Source organism: Pan paniscus, chromosome 12, assembly GCF_029289425.2.
Source record: "Pan paniscus chromosome 12, NHGRI_mPanPan1-v2.0_pri, whole genome shotgun sequence".
Lineage (NCBI taxonomy): Eukaryota > Metazoa > Chordata > Mammalia > Primates > Hominidae > Pan > Pan paniscus.
The window spans coordinates 41,826,441-41,843,424 of NC_073261.2; the positions used below are offsets into that span (position 1 = coordinate 41,826,441).

A 16,984-nucleotide genomic window follows, 5' to 3' on the forward strand; every position below is an offset into this window, starting at 1 on the left:
TGAACTGTGCATGTGAGGGATCTAGGTTGCATGCTCCTTATGAGACTCTAACTAATGCCTGATGATCTGAGGTGGAACAGTTTCATCCTGAAATCATCCCCCACAGTCTGCAGAAAAAAATTATCTTCCATGAAACTGGTCTCTGGTGTCCAAAATGTTGGGGGCCGCTGCTCTATGCATTTCTCTATTTTTTTTAGTGCACAGAAAATAGCATAATTCATAGAGCATAGTTTGCACTCCTCAATAAATGCTGACCAATAAAATATTCTTAATTTTGTGTGAGTATACCTTTTTATCAGGGACTTCAGGCTTCTCTTCAGTAATCCATTTCTGAATGACATCTGCTGAAGGTGTTCGTTTTAGCTTGTCAGTGAGATGGTTCAAAAGCGAATTAACAGCATTTACCGTTAAGACGTGCATTGTGTTCTCAATTAGATAGTCGTTTAGACGAATAAAGCTTGAAAAGAAAAAAACTAATACAATTTCGGTTTTTTATATTCACTACATATTTTTGACAGTGCCTCTAAAGCAAATATTTAAAATGTAAAATATCATAATTTCTCCTTGAATTTCCATTTAATTATATTACAATATCAGAAATGTACTGTCCAGAAGAGTTGTCCTTAGATATTCTTCCTTTTAAAACACAAATATATTCAAATATGTAGCATTAATTCAGTTAGATATTCTAACTTTTCAATAGAATATTTAATGAGTAATATAGCTGTTAGGGAAAATGCATCTAGTTTATCTAGCTAAAAGGGCCATAATATTTTTTAAAAGATGCTTTAAAGGAGAAATCGATGCATACAACATCTGTAACTTGCATTCTAATAGTAAAAGTGTAAAATCTTTGCTATTGAATAAATGTTGATGGCAATTGCTAACCCAAAGGTTTGAATTTTACGTTTCCTTACTTGAGTGCTTACTTAGAATGCAGACTGAGTCAGTAAGACATTTAAAATAGTTCTATTCTGCTCAAGTGGAGCTCTAAGGCCTCTAATACTTCTAGGTCCACTATGGTAGCTTCAGAGACCACTTCACTAATTTCTGTTGCTACACAGACATTTTCATATATAAACTGAGATACAGTTAAGATGTACTACATAATTGCAAATTTGGATTAAGTCAGTGAGCACTGAATAACAATAATCAGTATTTTATAGTTCCAAAGACATGAGGTTTTAGAATGATGGGAAATCCAAATTCTGGAACAGTCAAGGTCAAGATCCAGTTGGGTAAGCAGGTGTCAGAGCTAGTGCTAATGAGAGTCCCCTGGTGAGGTCCTCGGAGGGATATTTCTCTCTCTGGCTCCCAGTGGCAAATCCCATTTTAGGGATTGGGTGCACCTTTGTGATGTTATGCAGCTGCCTATAGTTCTTCTGTGACCAAAAAAGATGGAGCAAGTCCTCCAGGCCCACTTGAGGAGGTCCATAAATCTGTGTGCCTGATTTCTCCCTGCGACAGTCTGCTATACTGCGAGTCTCCATGCCCAGGCTGGGCCAGAGGGAAACAAAGCCAGAGAGATCAAAGAGGAGCTCTTGGCCTTGGTCTCATGCTCTGTCTCTACCAGCTCACAGTCCCAGAGCTGCTTTGGTTGGTGGCAGTTTGAAAAGGGGGTCTTCTGGGCCATGCATTCAGGTTACCATGTCCCACAAATTTCTCATCACCATTCATGAACAATGTGGTGAAGGGTTCCATTTTTTTTTTCAAGTGAGACATCACTTAGGTCCTAGAAAAGATTCAACTTTTCATTTTAATTTTTTATTGTGTGTACTTAAGGTATACAACATGATGCTTTGATATACATAGTGATATGATTACTCCAGTTATGCAAATTAACATAGTCATCACTTTCTGGGGTTTAATTTTTAATGCAGCTTAAGATGGGTACTACAATTTTTCTTGAAAATGAGAATAATCTTACCACGTCAGCCTCATGCAATAATGCCTTTTGCTGGCCTGTTCTGTATATGTCATTTTCTCAGAGTCTCCATAAGTGGGCAACTCATGTGGTGTATTAATGAAACTTCCACTTCTCTGCACTTTATGATAATCTAAGAATAACAGAAGGCACAACAACAAGTGTACTTGTGTAAAAGTTCCATCTCTTTCAATATGATTCAAAGAAAAGATAAATAAAATTCAAAAACAACAAAATATTTTGGTACACGAAGCATTTCAAACCTGAAAAACAGCCCAATTATCCAAAATAAGTTTACATCAAAGGATTTCAATTCAACAAAATTATAGATAGTTTACTGACATTCTCATTAACAGGATTTGATCTGTATATTATGCTACCTCTTTCCTAGGAACACCTTTACCCTCCTTTTCTACCTACAATTTAGTCAACCTTTATAGTACATGCTAACTCAGTCAATCCTAAGGTCAATCCAGTTCCTTAATTTTAACAAACCTATTGTCTGTGCTAGTAGGCTGGACATATCTTTAAGCAGAGAGATGCTGAGTCCACTCTAAAGTGCTTATTAATCAAGATTCTGTATCCAGTTTAGAAATACTATATACAAACAGGAGTAATGGGAGAAACATGCAGTATTTTCTATTTCCCTCCCTTCCACAAAATACAATAAATTTATAATATCCATCAAATGTTTGGAACAATTCAAACATAGAATCATTATTTAAACTTAAGAAAAGTCAAATAAAAAAGGGCTGAAATTTTAGAAAGCCACCACTTCTGATATATTGAGGTTCTTTCCCCTTCATACCCTCAAAAGGTCCAAATGCACAGTCATCAGGAACAAATCCTGCAGCACGCAAAGCAAATCGACAAGCCCTCCTGACTACATATTTTGCCTCATTTCGAAATTCTCCTAGGCGTTCTGTCACCTAGATATTGTTGAATATGTACAGTTAGTGATACTGAAGTATCAAAAATAGGGAAAAAAGCTTTGATTCTTATAAACAAAATTTGTTACCTCTGCTAGCCGTATGACTTGTGCGGCCTTAAATTCCTGCAGGGTGTAGGTGTGACACTTTTCAATATAACAAAGTCCCATAAAACTCAAATGATAACACAATTCATTTATTTTAAGAAGAGCTGGTCGCAAATGCTGAATGAAAATAGGAATTTATTATTTAGTAAAAATATTCTGTATTTTAAAAGTATAAAACATTCAAAAAGCAAGAATAGTTATTAAGGATAATAAACACCTCTGTGTGTTAACTTTTGCTACAACTACAAAATGCATATGTTAAAAGATCACTTCTATAACTTTTTTCTAAAAGTATTCCTTGAATTATCAGATATAATTTGTCTGAATTCCTTTCTTTTGATTTTGAAAACACATACATGTCTTCCAGCTATTTAAGGAATAAGGCAAGTGATTTAAGGAACTGAGGGCAAGTAATAGAAAACTGGGTGTTATCTTAAGTACTTTACAATGTCCGGTCATAATGATAATGGAAAGGCCCATCTATTAATTTAAGAGGCTGGGACACAGAAGAAAGCCAAATTTAACATTAAATTGTTATTGGGTAACAAGTTGCTTTGGAAAACTGCTTCATGTTTTCTCAAAAGGTTAAACGTAAAGTTGCCAATGACCCAGCAATTCCACTCCTAGGTATGTGCCAAAGAAAAATGAAAACACATGTCTAGACAAAAACTTGTACATGCATGCTCATAGCAGCATTATTCATAATAGATAAAAAGTGGAAGCAATCCAAATATCCATCAATAGATGGACAAATAAAATAGGCATATCCAACATAATTTGCCAACTTTTAAAAATGCTATGCTACAACATAGAAGAAGAACCTTGAAAACATTAGTTGAATAAACAAAAGTCAGTCATAAAGGACCACATACAGTCCTTCTGTATCCTCGGGTTCCAGAGTCATGGATTCAACCAACTGTAGATTAAAAATTTAGTAGGGTCTACAATGCTTGTGTCCATATTAATTAAAGATGAATAGACTTTTTGGGTCATTATTTTCTAAACAATATAGTATAACAACTATTTACATAGCATTTACATTGTATTAGGTATTAAAAGTAATTTAGAGATGACAAAGTATATAGGAGGATTTTTGTAGGTTATATGCAAATACTGTGCCATTTTATATAAGGGACTTGAGCATCCGTGGATTTTGGTATTTGCTGGGGTGGTCCTGGAACCAGTTCCCCAAGACACTGAGAGCCAAGTGTATTGTATGATTCCATGTATGTGAAATGTACAGAACAGGCCAGTCTATGGAGATAGAAAGTAGATTAGTGGTTGCCTATAGTTGGGGGAAGGGACAGGTAGGTCAGAAAGAAATAGAGAGTGACCACTAATGGGTAATGAGGTTTTCTTTGGAGTGATGCATATATTCTAAAATTGACTGTGGTAATGGTTGATCAATTCTGTGAATATACTAAAAATAATTGAATTGTGTACTTCAGATGTGTGAATTGTATGGTATGTAAATTATATATCAAAACTGTTATAAGGGAATGACATAGGCACAGGTGCCAACAAAATTGGTTATTTTTTAAAAAATCATAAAAAGAAAACAAGGACAACTCGTATGCCTCCCTTCAACCTTGTCTAGGGGAATCAGCCCTAGTTAACTAATTATAAATATAAGACTAGTGGTAAGTGTGTGGGTGATTATAGCATTTAATACATATTTAAACGACTGCAATGAGTCTGTTATTTAGGCCAATCCTTGCTTAAAAGGATGAGAGCTTTCTAGTCTGCTGGGACTAAATTTAAGAGAAGATACTATAAAGGCCGAAACACCACTGGTATGAATGATGGACACAGAATGAAAACTCTCAGCACATAAAATAAGAGAACATGCCTCGAGGACTGATAGAAGTAATTTCAAAGACAAATCAAGAATGAACTATTTTACATACCTAGCAACAAATGTATGATATATGTAGTGTTCAAGACATGGTAAAAGATGAAAGATGGTAAAATAACTTCAAATGACTGATGGATCCTTAATGAAATTTGAGTTTCATGTCAAGAAGGACTGGAATATTTTTTCACAACTCAGAATGCACAATGGAATGGATGACTTGAGATAGTCCCTCTTATATATTTGTCTTGTACTAATATTTATGTTAGCCAGAGACCTTGAATGTTTCCCTATTGTGTGACTGGCATGTTGATAACAGTCTTTCATATTATCATATGCAAAGTGAAGGAAATGACTAGTAAAAAGCAAACTTGAGATAGTGTCATAGAAATAAGACAGCTGAGGACCAGAACTCTGAGTGTGACGGTAATGATGATTGCAGTTTATTCCTAGGGGCCAAGTAGGAAACTTCTAATGCAAGTTGAAATTCAATAGATAGAAATTATAAATATGGTCACACACTTTTTCACAGTTTTGTTTTCATGATCATCCCATTGTCCAAAGTAAATATTAAAAATTTTCCTACTGTATGACTCCATTGTAAAGGAAATATATGATATATTAGGAGGTACTGACCCATGAAAACAAGGCCCTGACTTATTTTGGACTCTAAAATCTAGAGTGTCTCAAAGATGAGGGGAGGTAATAGAGGCTACCAGCCTACTCTGCTCAAAATGACATATAACTTTCCTAATCAACAACAAAGGGGATCACAAATCCAAAAACTCGGAGGTGACTTCTAATCAAAAGGGACCTGTGCAACTCTCTTCTTATACTTTTGCATTTTGCAACCCTAGTTAAAATGTAGAAACACCCCTAGATTGCTAGACTCCTAAATGACAAGACAGGATGAAAACTGGGAATTCTCTTAAGAATATAAAATATTTGATTTCAAGAACAGTCTATACCAACAGCTATAATAGATTCACACTTTCTTTTTTTGTAAGTAATTATTTTAAAATATAAATGATAAATACATACAGGATTAACAATGAACAAATTTTTTTGTAGAGATTTTTGACATCCAGTGATTTTCTTGGAGCGGACATTCTTCCTCCATACACTAAAAGCCTTCCATTTCCGGAACAGTGAAAATATGGGAATCTTAGTGAGTTCTCTGTGATATAGATATTCCTGTTCCCATCGATCAATTTCGATAAATTCAATGTCTTCATTATGAATGTGTGTTACTGCCCTTTGGCTAATAGTATAGTAGTCATTTTTATTGATGTTCTCATAACTTACAACTCTATAAACAAATAAAAATTGGGACTAATAAATAAAGTATTCAATACAAAATGAAGCAATTGCATTGCTTTTTTATTCTACAGAGATAAAACATTTCTGGAAAGCAAATATTATTTAAAGTTAAAAAATTCTAACCAACTACTTTCACATTAAATACATTACTCAAGAAAATGAGTTAAACAAGTTGTGCTTATTATAAAGATTTCACAACTGTGGCAATATTGGCTTGATGATTTCAGTTACATGATTTTTACATTAAAATGAATTGACTATAAATTAATAAAATTTAATAGTTCTACATTAAAACTATCTGGAGCTAAGTTTTGATCTATTATTAACTCTTCAGAAACTATTCAATATTAATAGCATAAAAGAATTTTGCACTATTAAGTCATGACAGAATTATGAGAAAGATAAAAGGAAACATTAATTAGGTGAGATAAGAATCAAGACCAATATTATATGCCCAATTTATCACCAACAAAATATTTATTATTGATAAATTGTTTAGTTCATAATATCTCTCTTTCAACTGTTGTCATGGACATTCTTCAACTGTATGATTAACAGAAAACTGATCAAGTAAAGAAAAGAAGCAAGAACAGAGTAAAAACAGAAGAAAGGACAGGAGAAAGAAATGAAGCAATGAAAATAGGGCCGATTCTCTAAAACTGCTTAAAATAAAATTTTTCCTACAGCAAAACGATATTCTCTGTAATTTTAGCTATAATGCTGAAATATTGAATGCAAGAAATATTCAGTAATAGAACGAGTGTGAAATATGATATAGCACCTTATTGAAATATATTTAGGAATTTAGGAAAATAACATTTTTCTAAAATGTTTCTCTCTGTTAGGAGAGCTTAGTAAAACAAGATAAAGGTTAAGGGCAAAAACAAAGCCTTAAATTGTTTCTATGTTAAAACTATGCAAAACTTACATGTACTAGGCAGAAATTAGGAACACTCCAGTGAAAATCAGCTATTTTCCACGTCTTTCAGTCCTTGGCTCTACATTCTGAACCTGGAGTCCATGGTCCTTTATTTTATTTTATTATTACTACTACTACTATTATGATGATTATCTTTGAGATGGAGTCTCGCTCTGTTGCCCAGGATGGAATGCAGCCGTGCAAACTTGGCTCACTGCAACCTCCGCCTCCCGGGTTCAAGAGATTCTCCTGCCTCAGCCTCTGGAGTAAGTGGGACTACAGGCACCCGCCACTATGCCCGGCAAATTTTTCTATTTTTAGTAGAGATAGGGTTTCACCATGTTGACTAGGCTGGTCTCGAACTGCTAACCTCAAGTGATCTCCCTGCCTCAGACTCCCAAAGTGTTGGGATTACAAGCGTGAGCCACCACGTCCGGGCCACAGCCCTTTAACACAGCCTTCAAGTTATTTGTGAAATCCCTGAAAATGTTGTATGGAAAATTCATGTATATATGTATGATAAGTTTTTAAGACATTGGAACAAAATTCTATGTTTTGGGTCTGTTAAAAAAAGTTAAGAACCACTGGTATAAATCATTTTTAGTTTTTAATTTCTATTTTCATTTTAATAAAACTGAGTAACAAAAATATTTTTAAAATTATGGCACACGGGACCAGAACGAAAGCAAACCCAAACCAACAGCTGTTCATGTGAGCCTGCAAGGAGATGTGGGGGGCTGATGGTGCTGTGCGAAGTGGGAGAGGAATAGTCCCTCCAACTTCAGGGCTGCCACGGAAAAGCTTCAGCCTGCTCGGCTTTGACCTGATACCACTATCTGACTTTTTGTCTGTGTTCTAATTAACTCACCCCAGAAATGTCTGGAAAAATGCCAGGTATTGCACAGGGCTGGTGAGGAATATGGAATACATTTTACATGTCTTTCCTTTTCTCGTTGTCAATAGCTAAAGATATAATTAGGGTATTCTTGGGGTGATTCTCTCTCAAATGTAAAACTTCAATTTGCCACTGAAATTATAATAAACTTCAGATGTTTCATTAACATCAGGCATCAAAACAACCTAAAAACAAGAACAAATTGCTGACCACGACCCTGGTGCATGTCTGGAAAACTTGCTCTGTGTGATCTATCTGCTACTGATGGCCCTTCTAGAAGATGGTAGCTGTGGTCCATGATGTTGAATTCTAACTTGGTGCTCAGTGCCACTTAGGAATTCCTTTTATTTGTATTTCTCTTCTTATCGCAGAACCTCATTATCAAGCCCCCAAGTCTTTTCCTTCTTTACACATCTGTACTGTTCATTGAACAACTGAACACACGAGAACCCTTTCAAAGGTTGGATCATCAGCATCAAAATCATCCGGGGTGCTTATTAAGAATCTAGATTTCTGAGTCCATCGCAGAATCAGAATCTTTATGTATTCCAAGACTCAAGGATAGTGAGATGCCTGGGTGATTGCGATACACAATAATGTTTGTCAACCACCAAACTTTATTTCAAAGCAAATAACAAAAAAAATGTGAAGACAAGGGAAGCTCCCTCTCACATCTTCACTTGAAGTTCAACACATGTTTTTTCCCCCTGATTGTTTCTCTCATGCTTTCCTCCAAATGGAGATGGAGAGGTTTCACCTCACTTTTCTCTAACTCTCCCTAGTTTTTTGGTTTCTTTTCCTCCACATCTAAAAGTGTGCAGAATGTCCCTTTAGCACATAGAAAATCTTTTCTTGACCCTGCCACCTACTTAACTAAAATCCCACACTTTTCTTCTTCTTTTAAGTTTCCTTTATAATGGTGTGTGTCAATGGCCACATCCACCTTATCCATTCCTTCTTAGAGTTCCAGAAAAACGGTTTTGTTTCCTGCTACTTTAATGGAATTATTTTTCCAAAGATCAACAGGACTTCCCTCAAGCCCAATCCAGTCGGTAGGTAGAAGGGGCTGCAGGGTGAGGAAAAGATTTGCTTAAAAGACAGTGTATGTACATTTCTCTGTAATCCTATTCTTAGACTTTCCAGTTCATTACTGAGAGGTCATCCCCCAGATCTACTCCTTGGACTGGTGTGTTTTGCTCTACATGCTCTGCCTCCAAGTGTTTATCCATTTCAGGAGTTGAACCACGACTCCTATGATGATGACTGCTCCCTCGGCATTTCTTAGCACTCAGGATCAAACTTCAGCTGCCTCCTAGAGAGTGGTTTTGGATGTTTGTTCCACTAAGGCCTTTCTTTGAGGAGATAATCAGAAAAAGTAGGCTTCCTTTAAGAAACAAAAAGAAAACTTTTTAAAAATTCAACTGCTGTGTTATAAAATTCCTACATTTCAGATAAAGAAGATGACTTTAGGATCTAGTTAACTAGAGATCCTTGGATAGTTAACTCATTAGATTGAGATGGAAGTCTCAAATAAAATTATATTTAACTATGCTGTACTGTCTCATACTTGCAAAAAATATATGTAGTGCTTTCTTGCTGTTCAATGAAGATCAAGGGGTCCCTTGTCAAATTATTTTACAGTAGAACCTGTCTGTATCCATCTTAAATGAAACTTAGACTTCAAGACTTCTATTAACTTCTAAAAGTATGTGTGTCCCATTTGAGATAACCACATGAACTGAGAGAATTTTGGGGCCCTTGTGGTAGGTCAATCATTGTCCTATTATTATTAGTCATTTCAGATATAACTCAAAGTGAACCTATTTTGGGGCTTAGAACCCCTCTGGGGTTTAAAAAATTTTTTCTCCTCCTGAAATCAATTCATTGACTTCCAAAACAATAAAACCTCAATGTGATGTTATTTCAAATAGCAGTTCAATCTGTTATACACTGCAGTGATTGAAAATGCTTCTATTCACCCTTAAACCAATCTACCAGACTAATATTGCAGAAACATAGTTTGCCTCATGTGACTGTTGTGCTCAAGAACCTTGAATAGCCTCTTATTGCTCCTGTCATTAAATCCAAGTTATTCTCCCAGGTATTTGTGGCACTCTCTTCCTGTTTCACATTAGTTCCTTCTCTGTCAACACAAATCATCCTCTTCAATCAGGCTGATTTCTTCATCATATTCATTTTAGGCCATGCTTGAATGCATACATCTGTCTTTGTTCCCTGTTACCTCCTGCTTCTTTCAAATTTCTGATATCTACAAGAAAGAGAGTTATTCCTTACCTGCTTTAAGGCTGAATTAGATAAGCTCTTGTGGCCCTATACAACTCTAAGTTGTCTATTTTCATTATTACATGGTTTTAAAGTATTATGATTTGGGTGTATTCATTGAATAAAGGTAAGCAAGCAAGTGCCTGGGAAGAAATAGGCCACTTCCTGAGTTCTGCATTTATCAACCTCAATCTGTTTGATGATGGTCCTTGCCATGACTCAATATGAGACTAGATCTAACCTAACCTGGGGAAGAGAAGTGCTTGCTTTACTTCTGGTTTGATTAACCAAAGATGGCAAAATATCTGGTAAAGAACTCTTTTTTTAGCTGGAAAATTAAACAAAAGCAAAACTAAGAGGAAACTTCCAAGTTTCATCACCAGGAGAGTGCTCTATGGTCAATGTTTCTCAATGTATGGTCCTTGGAAGAGCAGCATGAGCACAATGTGGGAATTGCACATTCTCGGGCTCCACCCTAGGCCTGTTAAATCATCTAGGGGTTTAACCATCTGTGTTTTAGCAAGTCTTTTAGGGCTTGAGAAATGCTGCTGTAGGTCCATGATGCATAACTCTGATTGAATCTTAGAATCAACTGGTAAGTTTTAAAGAAAAGCTGTTGCTCAGGCTCCACCACAGACTGATCAGATAAATCATAATTAACTGGAAGTAGAGCCTGGGTGATTCTAATGAGCAGCTAAGGCTAAGAGCTACTGCTCTAGGTTCTTCAGATTTTTGTATGAAATGAAACCATCATCCACTAAATCACCATAGCTCCAGAGCAGTGCCAGGATGTGTGTGCATGTATGTTTGTGTGTGCATGTGTTTGAAGGAAGGGTAGGGAGACAATCTGGAGTCTAGATCTAACTGTATTGGGAAAAAATAGATCTAATGTAAACCAGGGAAGAGAAATGCTTGTTTTATTTCTGGTTTGATTAACCAGAAGGAGGGTTTTTGATTATTCCAAATGAAAATCCAAACGGCCCATAGTGTTTCCACTTGCTGACTCAAATTTGACTTAATAGATTTAAATTTCTTTGTAGGTTAGCCTAAGAAAACTGCCATTGTGTTAGACAACCTGGTGAGGTTTTTTTGATAATATGGCTTCAAAATGATCTGTTCCTTATTGCATAATATATATACCTCATTCTAAAGTTTTTTAAAAAATAATTATAACTTCACACATAAACTAGAATGCCTCTACTTCAGAAGGTTTCAAGCTGGCATCTGTGTTTTCTGTTCTTGGCCACTAAATAGTAATATAATTTAAAGGATAAAAGAGCTTTAGTGTGAGATTTTAAAAGCTGCCTAAAAAGTACTTTTAACAAGTTTAGAAACAACCAGAGAGCAAAATTAGTTGTTTAGAAGGAACATGTCCTAAGCTTAAAGTAGAAGTTGATATAGTTCTAATATCCCAAGTCATGTACCTGTGTTTCAAAGATTCTAATTGGAATCCTAATCCTAACTACTGACTTAACAAAGTTTCTCAAATTTACATGATCACAGAACACATCTGTTAACCATCTATCAATGAGAATCATTTAGGTCTAATGTTCTTGGAAAGACACATTGGGAAACACTGAGGTATAGGAGACATGGTGTCCTGTTTCATGGCATTCTGTGGACCCAAAAGATGCTCAGATTTGGGGGAAGGCTCCGCCATACAATCTGAACTATCTGTTAGATTTTAATAGCTTTAAACTTGACATTGCACAGAGAATGAAATCATAGAATTCAAAGATGGGAGCATCAGACATTATTCTGAATTTCCTACTGCAAATCACAAAACAATATCAAATAGAAAAGTCTTTAATCTATACCTCAATTTTCTTATCTTTCCACTATATATAATGCCATTCTAATAGGATGTTTATGAGGAAGAAAGAAGACTAATGTACAGAAAGCACTTGGCACAATGCCTAACACAGTGTGTGTGACACAAATGCAGGAGTAGTTGTCATTATGAGGATGAGTATATTAAGTGGCGTGCATGAGATCTTGGGTTCTAAAATCCAAATAATCTGAATCTCAGCTCCATGACTCACTAGCTATGTGAACTTAATTCTGTGACTTTCATCATTTGTAAAATGGGTATATCAATCCTACCTACCTTAAAGAGTTGCTGTGGAGATTAAATGAGCTAATACATATAAAACATTTAGAACAAGATTTGGCATATACTATAGTTGGTGTTAATACTATCATGTTGCAGTACTCACCCATTAAAATCGCAAAGACTTAGTACCCCACTATGCCTTATAAAAGCACCCACAGGTCCTTATCAGTGTGAGCAAGTTTATATTTCAATGGCCAAAACAAAAAACAGCAAAATGTGAATTTATATAATTGAAATAATGGTGAGGTGAAGGGTTACATAGATATGAAAAACACCTATCATCTACTAGGGAGAGAATTTTTTAATATCAACAGTGGGTCCTTTTATACCAACCTGAAAAAGGAATACTTAAAAATTGCCTCACCAGGGGTCTTCTTAGATACAACTAAATGTTAAAACTCACAAGACTTTCATATACTTCTATTTGGCATCCATCTACTCAGAAAAACCCGGAACCACTTATTGCCTTCAGGGCAGCATCAGACATTACTTTCCCATTGGAGTCCTTGCAGCAGTCTAATAGCCACCTGGGAGCTATCTTCTCCCTAGGTGTCAACTCAGATGCAAAAAGATGAGATCCACATTGAGTGCATATGAAAGCCACTCTGGCCTAAAAGCCTTATTACTCACAGGAGCCAACATCTCTTGCAATAACCCCATAAGCATAGATTTCAGCATTCCTACAGGGCACATGCTCAGAAAAAAAGAATCTGAACTATGGGAAGTCAAAAGCTATGATTGCCCATAAGGTATTTATAATTATTTCTTAGTTCCTCCTAATGCAGCTGTAATTTACTAATCGATGTCATTTTTATCATAAGCAATGTTGCCTATAAACAATCAATATTTTACGTTTTTTAGGTTATTGAGGGTACACAGTTGCAGGATTAGCCAAAGGTCAGATTCTTATGCAGGAGAAAATCATTCTACAATCCTCTAGCACAATGCTTCTCAAACTTTGAATGTTATAAAACCCATGCAATGATAACATTTTATAAGGCACACTGATATAAACTGCAGGGGCTTGGTGAAGACATTAATTACAATTTCTTTATATAATATGACAAAACACAATGCACATAATATGTGAGATTATATAATTTTTAATTTGGGACATAATTATCCCAAATTAGGGATATAATATTTGATAAAACTTCCAATTATGTCTAGCTCATAAGCAACCACAGCTGTGACCATAACTTTTTTGAAGTAGCTACATCATGTCTAATCAAGACATGATGAATGATCTGTCCAAGTTCTTGAAGTCACCACTCCTAAGAAACTTTGTAAAAGTAACAGGCAGCAAATGGCAGAAGATGATTTATTTATTGTTTTGTCTCTGACAGATGAAAACTCCCTTTTCCACTAGTCAAAATTTGGATACCTTGTTCTCTTGAAATTATTCACCAAAGGTACCACCACTCTTTAACTCTAACAGTTGTTACTTGTCTTTCTTTGATGCAGTGTTGACATTTCTTGTAATGATTTTAGAAACAATGGTGAAGATTTCTCTCAAACACAGAAGTTATTCTATTTGACTTAATAATCTTTCTTTAGGTTCAAATCCACAGCAGCGTCTAAAAAATCATGAGAACCATTTTAAACATTATGTTTCCCAAGTTGAATTTTTGCTGTCGATTCCTAATCTTTGTCAGTAAGTGTTAATATATTTCCTGGCAGCTGCCGTAATTTTTCAGTTAAGCTATTCGGGTGGTCAAATGTCAATTAAGTAACCCAGGTGTGTAACTAAGAACTAACCTTTACTAAATCTGCAAAGTTGGATCATTTGCAAAATACTTCCCAATTCTTGATAAAACTCATCCTTTGGATTGCCAATGCACTTAACTATGAAACAACGAAAAATAGTATTCTGTTCTCAGTTTTTTGTAGAAAGCTAAAAACAAATGGTTATGTGGTTGATAGCTTGGATTTTATCATGGACATCATTTTGACAATATTTTTAAATTTGTAATTCATAATTTTAGGAAACCATTTACATATGGAAGTCCCTCTGCAAATAACATATTACTTGAATACCAGTGCTATCAGAGTAAACCTTGGTTGTAACAAACATTTTTAAGAAGTATTTTCATAATACCTCATTTGCCTTGAATATTTAATCCCCAGAGAGTTCTTTTTTCTTCTTCCTAAACAAAGTTCTTCCAGACATTTCACCTCAGAGACTCTAAATAGTGCTGTTGTCTAGCAGTTACTAATGTCTATAGATTCATCAATATGCAATTAAATATTGCAATAAAACTTTAATAATGTCTTGGATTATGATCATCTATATCATCTAATATGTTGGTCTACTAATGATGTTACTGATTTTTTTTTTTTTTGCTTTTCTGGTTCCAAGTAGTATAAAAAACTTCCACACAAGCTGGTAAAATCGCAATTCTACAATAGTGATTCATTCTGATGTTAGATATTATGTGTTCTTGCACTCCTAGCTTCTTGAGCTTCTTTATCTGATACTAATCTAAAAACAGAAATTTGTTTCATATTTTGTTCTTGTAATGCTTTTAAAAGCTCAAACCCTTTTCTGGGTGGGGTGGATATCTCTGAAAAGGTGTTGAAATAACTTGTTTGACACCACTGATTAATTTGATAACATTTTTATACAAATAAGATATTTAGGCAAAAGGACAGGTCTATTACTGTAGTTTACAAATCTAAGTTTGAGATAATCCTAATTATGCTGCCTAATTTCTCATCTCTTTTGACTTCTGTGTTTGCCATATAGATCTGATAGTTTCCTAGCTTTAACAGAAAATTTTCCTTATAAATGAGCAAAAAGATAAATAACTGTCAAAATTAAATCCATATTACCATAAAGTATTCAAGAGAATTGTAGACCTTAGTATCAGCAAATGATTTAAAATTTTTTAAAAACTCAAGGATGTGGTAAGAAAATATAAAGTATTGGTATATAGGTTTCATTAATTTAAGAAGTAAAATTATAAAATTAAAAAAAAACATTAATTACACTCATATAGGATCAAAAAGACCTTTGAAAATTACGAAAGCCTACAGTGCTCTTTACCAAGATAATTTTATTAGAATATGTTTTCTAATAAAGAAATGTTATTTCTAATGCTAAATCTAATATGTTATTCTATTTGACTTAATAATCTTTCTTTAGGTTCAAACCCACAACAGTGTCTAAAAAATCATGAGAACCATTTTAAACATTACATTTCCAAGTTGAATTTGAAAATTAAGCTTTGAAAAATTATTTTTTAAGTTTTAAAAACAATTAATTATGAAATTCAATTAAAATTCAGATTTTTCCCAGTTGGTAACATCAAAAACCAAACAAGAGGAAAAGAGGAAAGAAGGGATAGAAAAAATAATCAGAAACATCTTGTTGCTTATTTTTTTAGGAACACCTAATATTGTGTCAAAAGGAAAACACACAAAAAAAGAGCAAATGAAATTTAAAAAAAACTGAACAAGGATTTCTTTGTGTTTCTCACATACATAAAACAAAGAGTTTTGCTGATAAACTGAGTTTGTCTTAGAAACCTAAAGGAAGTGTTTACAGTAACAATCAAACTCAGTGGGATGGTTCAACAGGAAGGTGGCAGAGGCTGTGTTGTGTTCCCACTATAGAGCTGCTCTCTGGCAGAGGGGACTACACAGTCTTACCCACGGAAATATTTTCTGAATTCAGGAAGTTTGACAAGGTAACCATACAAATATTAGAAAAAGAAAATTTCACCCATGGTAAATTTCTGAGCGATTGTGTTTTTTTTTAAAAAATAAGTTTTTACCACCATAAACAACTAGGGCATACTGGGAGTCACTTGCTTGGCTGCAGTACACTCCTTGGGAAGCTTTGCCTTATAGCTGTGTTAAACATTTAGCATCTGGAACCACTGACTGGGCATTTGATACTCACTCAGACCATCAGTGTTATGTAAATTTTGTGAAGGTCTCATCGCAAATTTTAAAATAATAAATATGTCATAATTTTAAAAAATTAATAAGAAGGTTCTCTTTAGCCATCTGAATGATGGGTAGTGTGAGCCACAGATGAGGGTTCACACACAGCTAGCTCCTTTTCCCCATTGTAATTTTTTAAAAAAATTAAAAGATCTTCAATAACAACCTTAGTTTTTGGAAATGAGACCATGTAACTAGAACTTCTGTCACATAGTTCTGGACCTCTAGACAATCTATGGATCCAGAATTTCTTGATCATTTCACTGGAGTCTGCTTTTAGCACTGAATCAGATGGTAAGCCAATAAGTACATTATGCTATAAAGCTGCAAGGCTGAGTGTTTCAATTTAGAAAATGGAAGTAAACAAATTCTTATCAGCTCTTTGGTTAAATTTGGATTGAAAAGTTATCTCCTCAGGTTTTTGAGTTTAAATATGATTTTTGGATAGATATGCCCACTGATACATGAACAATTATTTTCCTCCAACTAGTAAAATCATAAGATGCTGGAAAGAGCCAAATCCGTCCTAAGGTACATTCGCCATATACACTATAATTCAGTCAGCCTAAAATTCCAATATTGTATTCTTATCTTCAAAGTATTTTGGCACCAAAGTGATAACGCTGTCTACTCAAAATATTGAACATATCTCTAAGACATGACCCTTGAGCAAGCCCCCTAAAATCATAGAAAT

General features: G+C 34.7%; 1 protein-coding gene across 1 annotated transcript in view; it reads right to left on the bottom strand.

The window, feature by feature from the left end:
* The window catches only part of DNAH6 (dynein axonemal heavy chain 6), a 303,480-nt gene that overhangs the window by 268,484 nt on the left and 18,012 nt on the right, over positions 1-16,984 (bottom strand). Inside the window, exons 5-9 of the mRNA XM_057301281.1 lie at positions 5,854-6,121; positions 2,943-3,077; positions 2,733-2,853; positions 1,928-2,057; positions 289-457 (exon numbers count right to left, since the gene is read on the bottom strand). Of these exons, the coding sequence (XP_057157264.1) occupies positions 289-457; positions 1,928-2,057; positions 2,733-2,853; positions 2,943-3,077; positions 5,854-6,121 (823 nt within the window). The remainder of the gene's footprint in view (positions 1-288; positions 458-1,927; positions 2,058-2,732; positions 2,854-2,942; positions 3,078-5,853; positions 6,122-16,984) is intronic.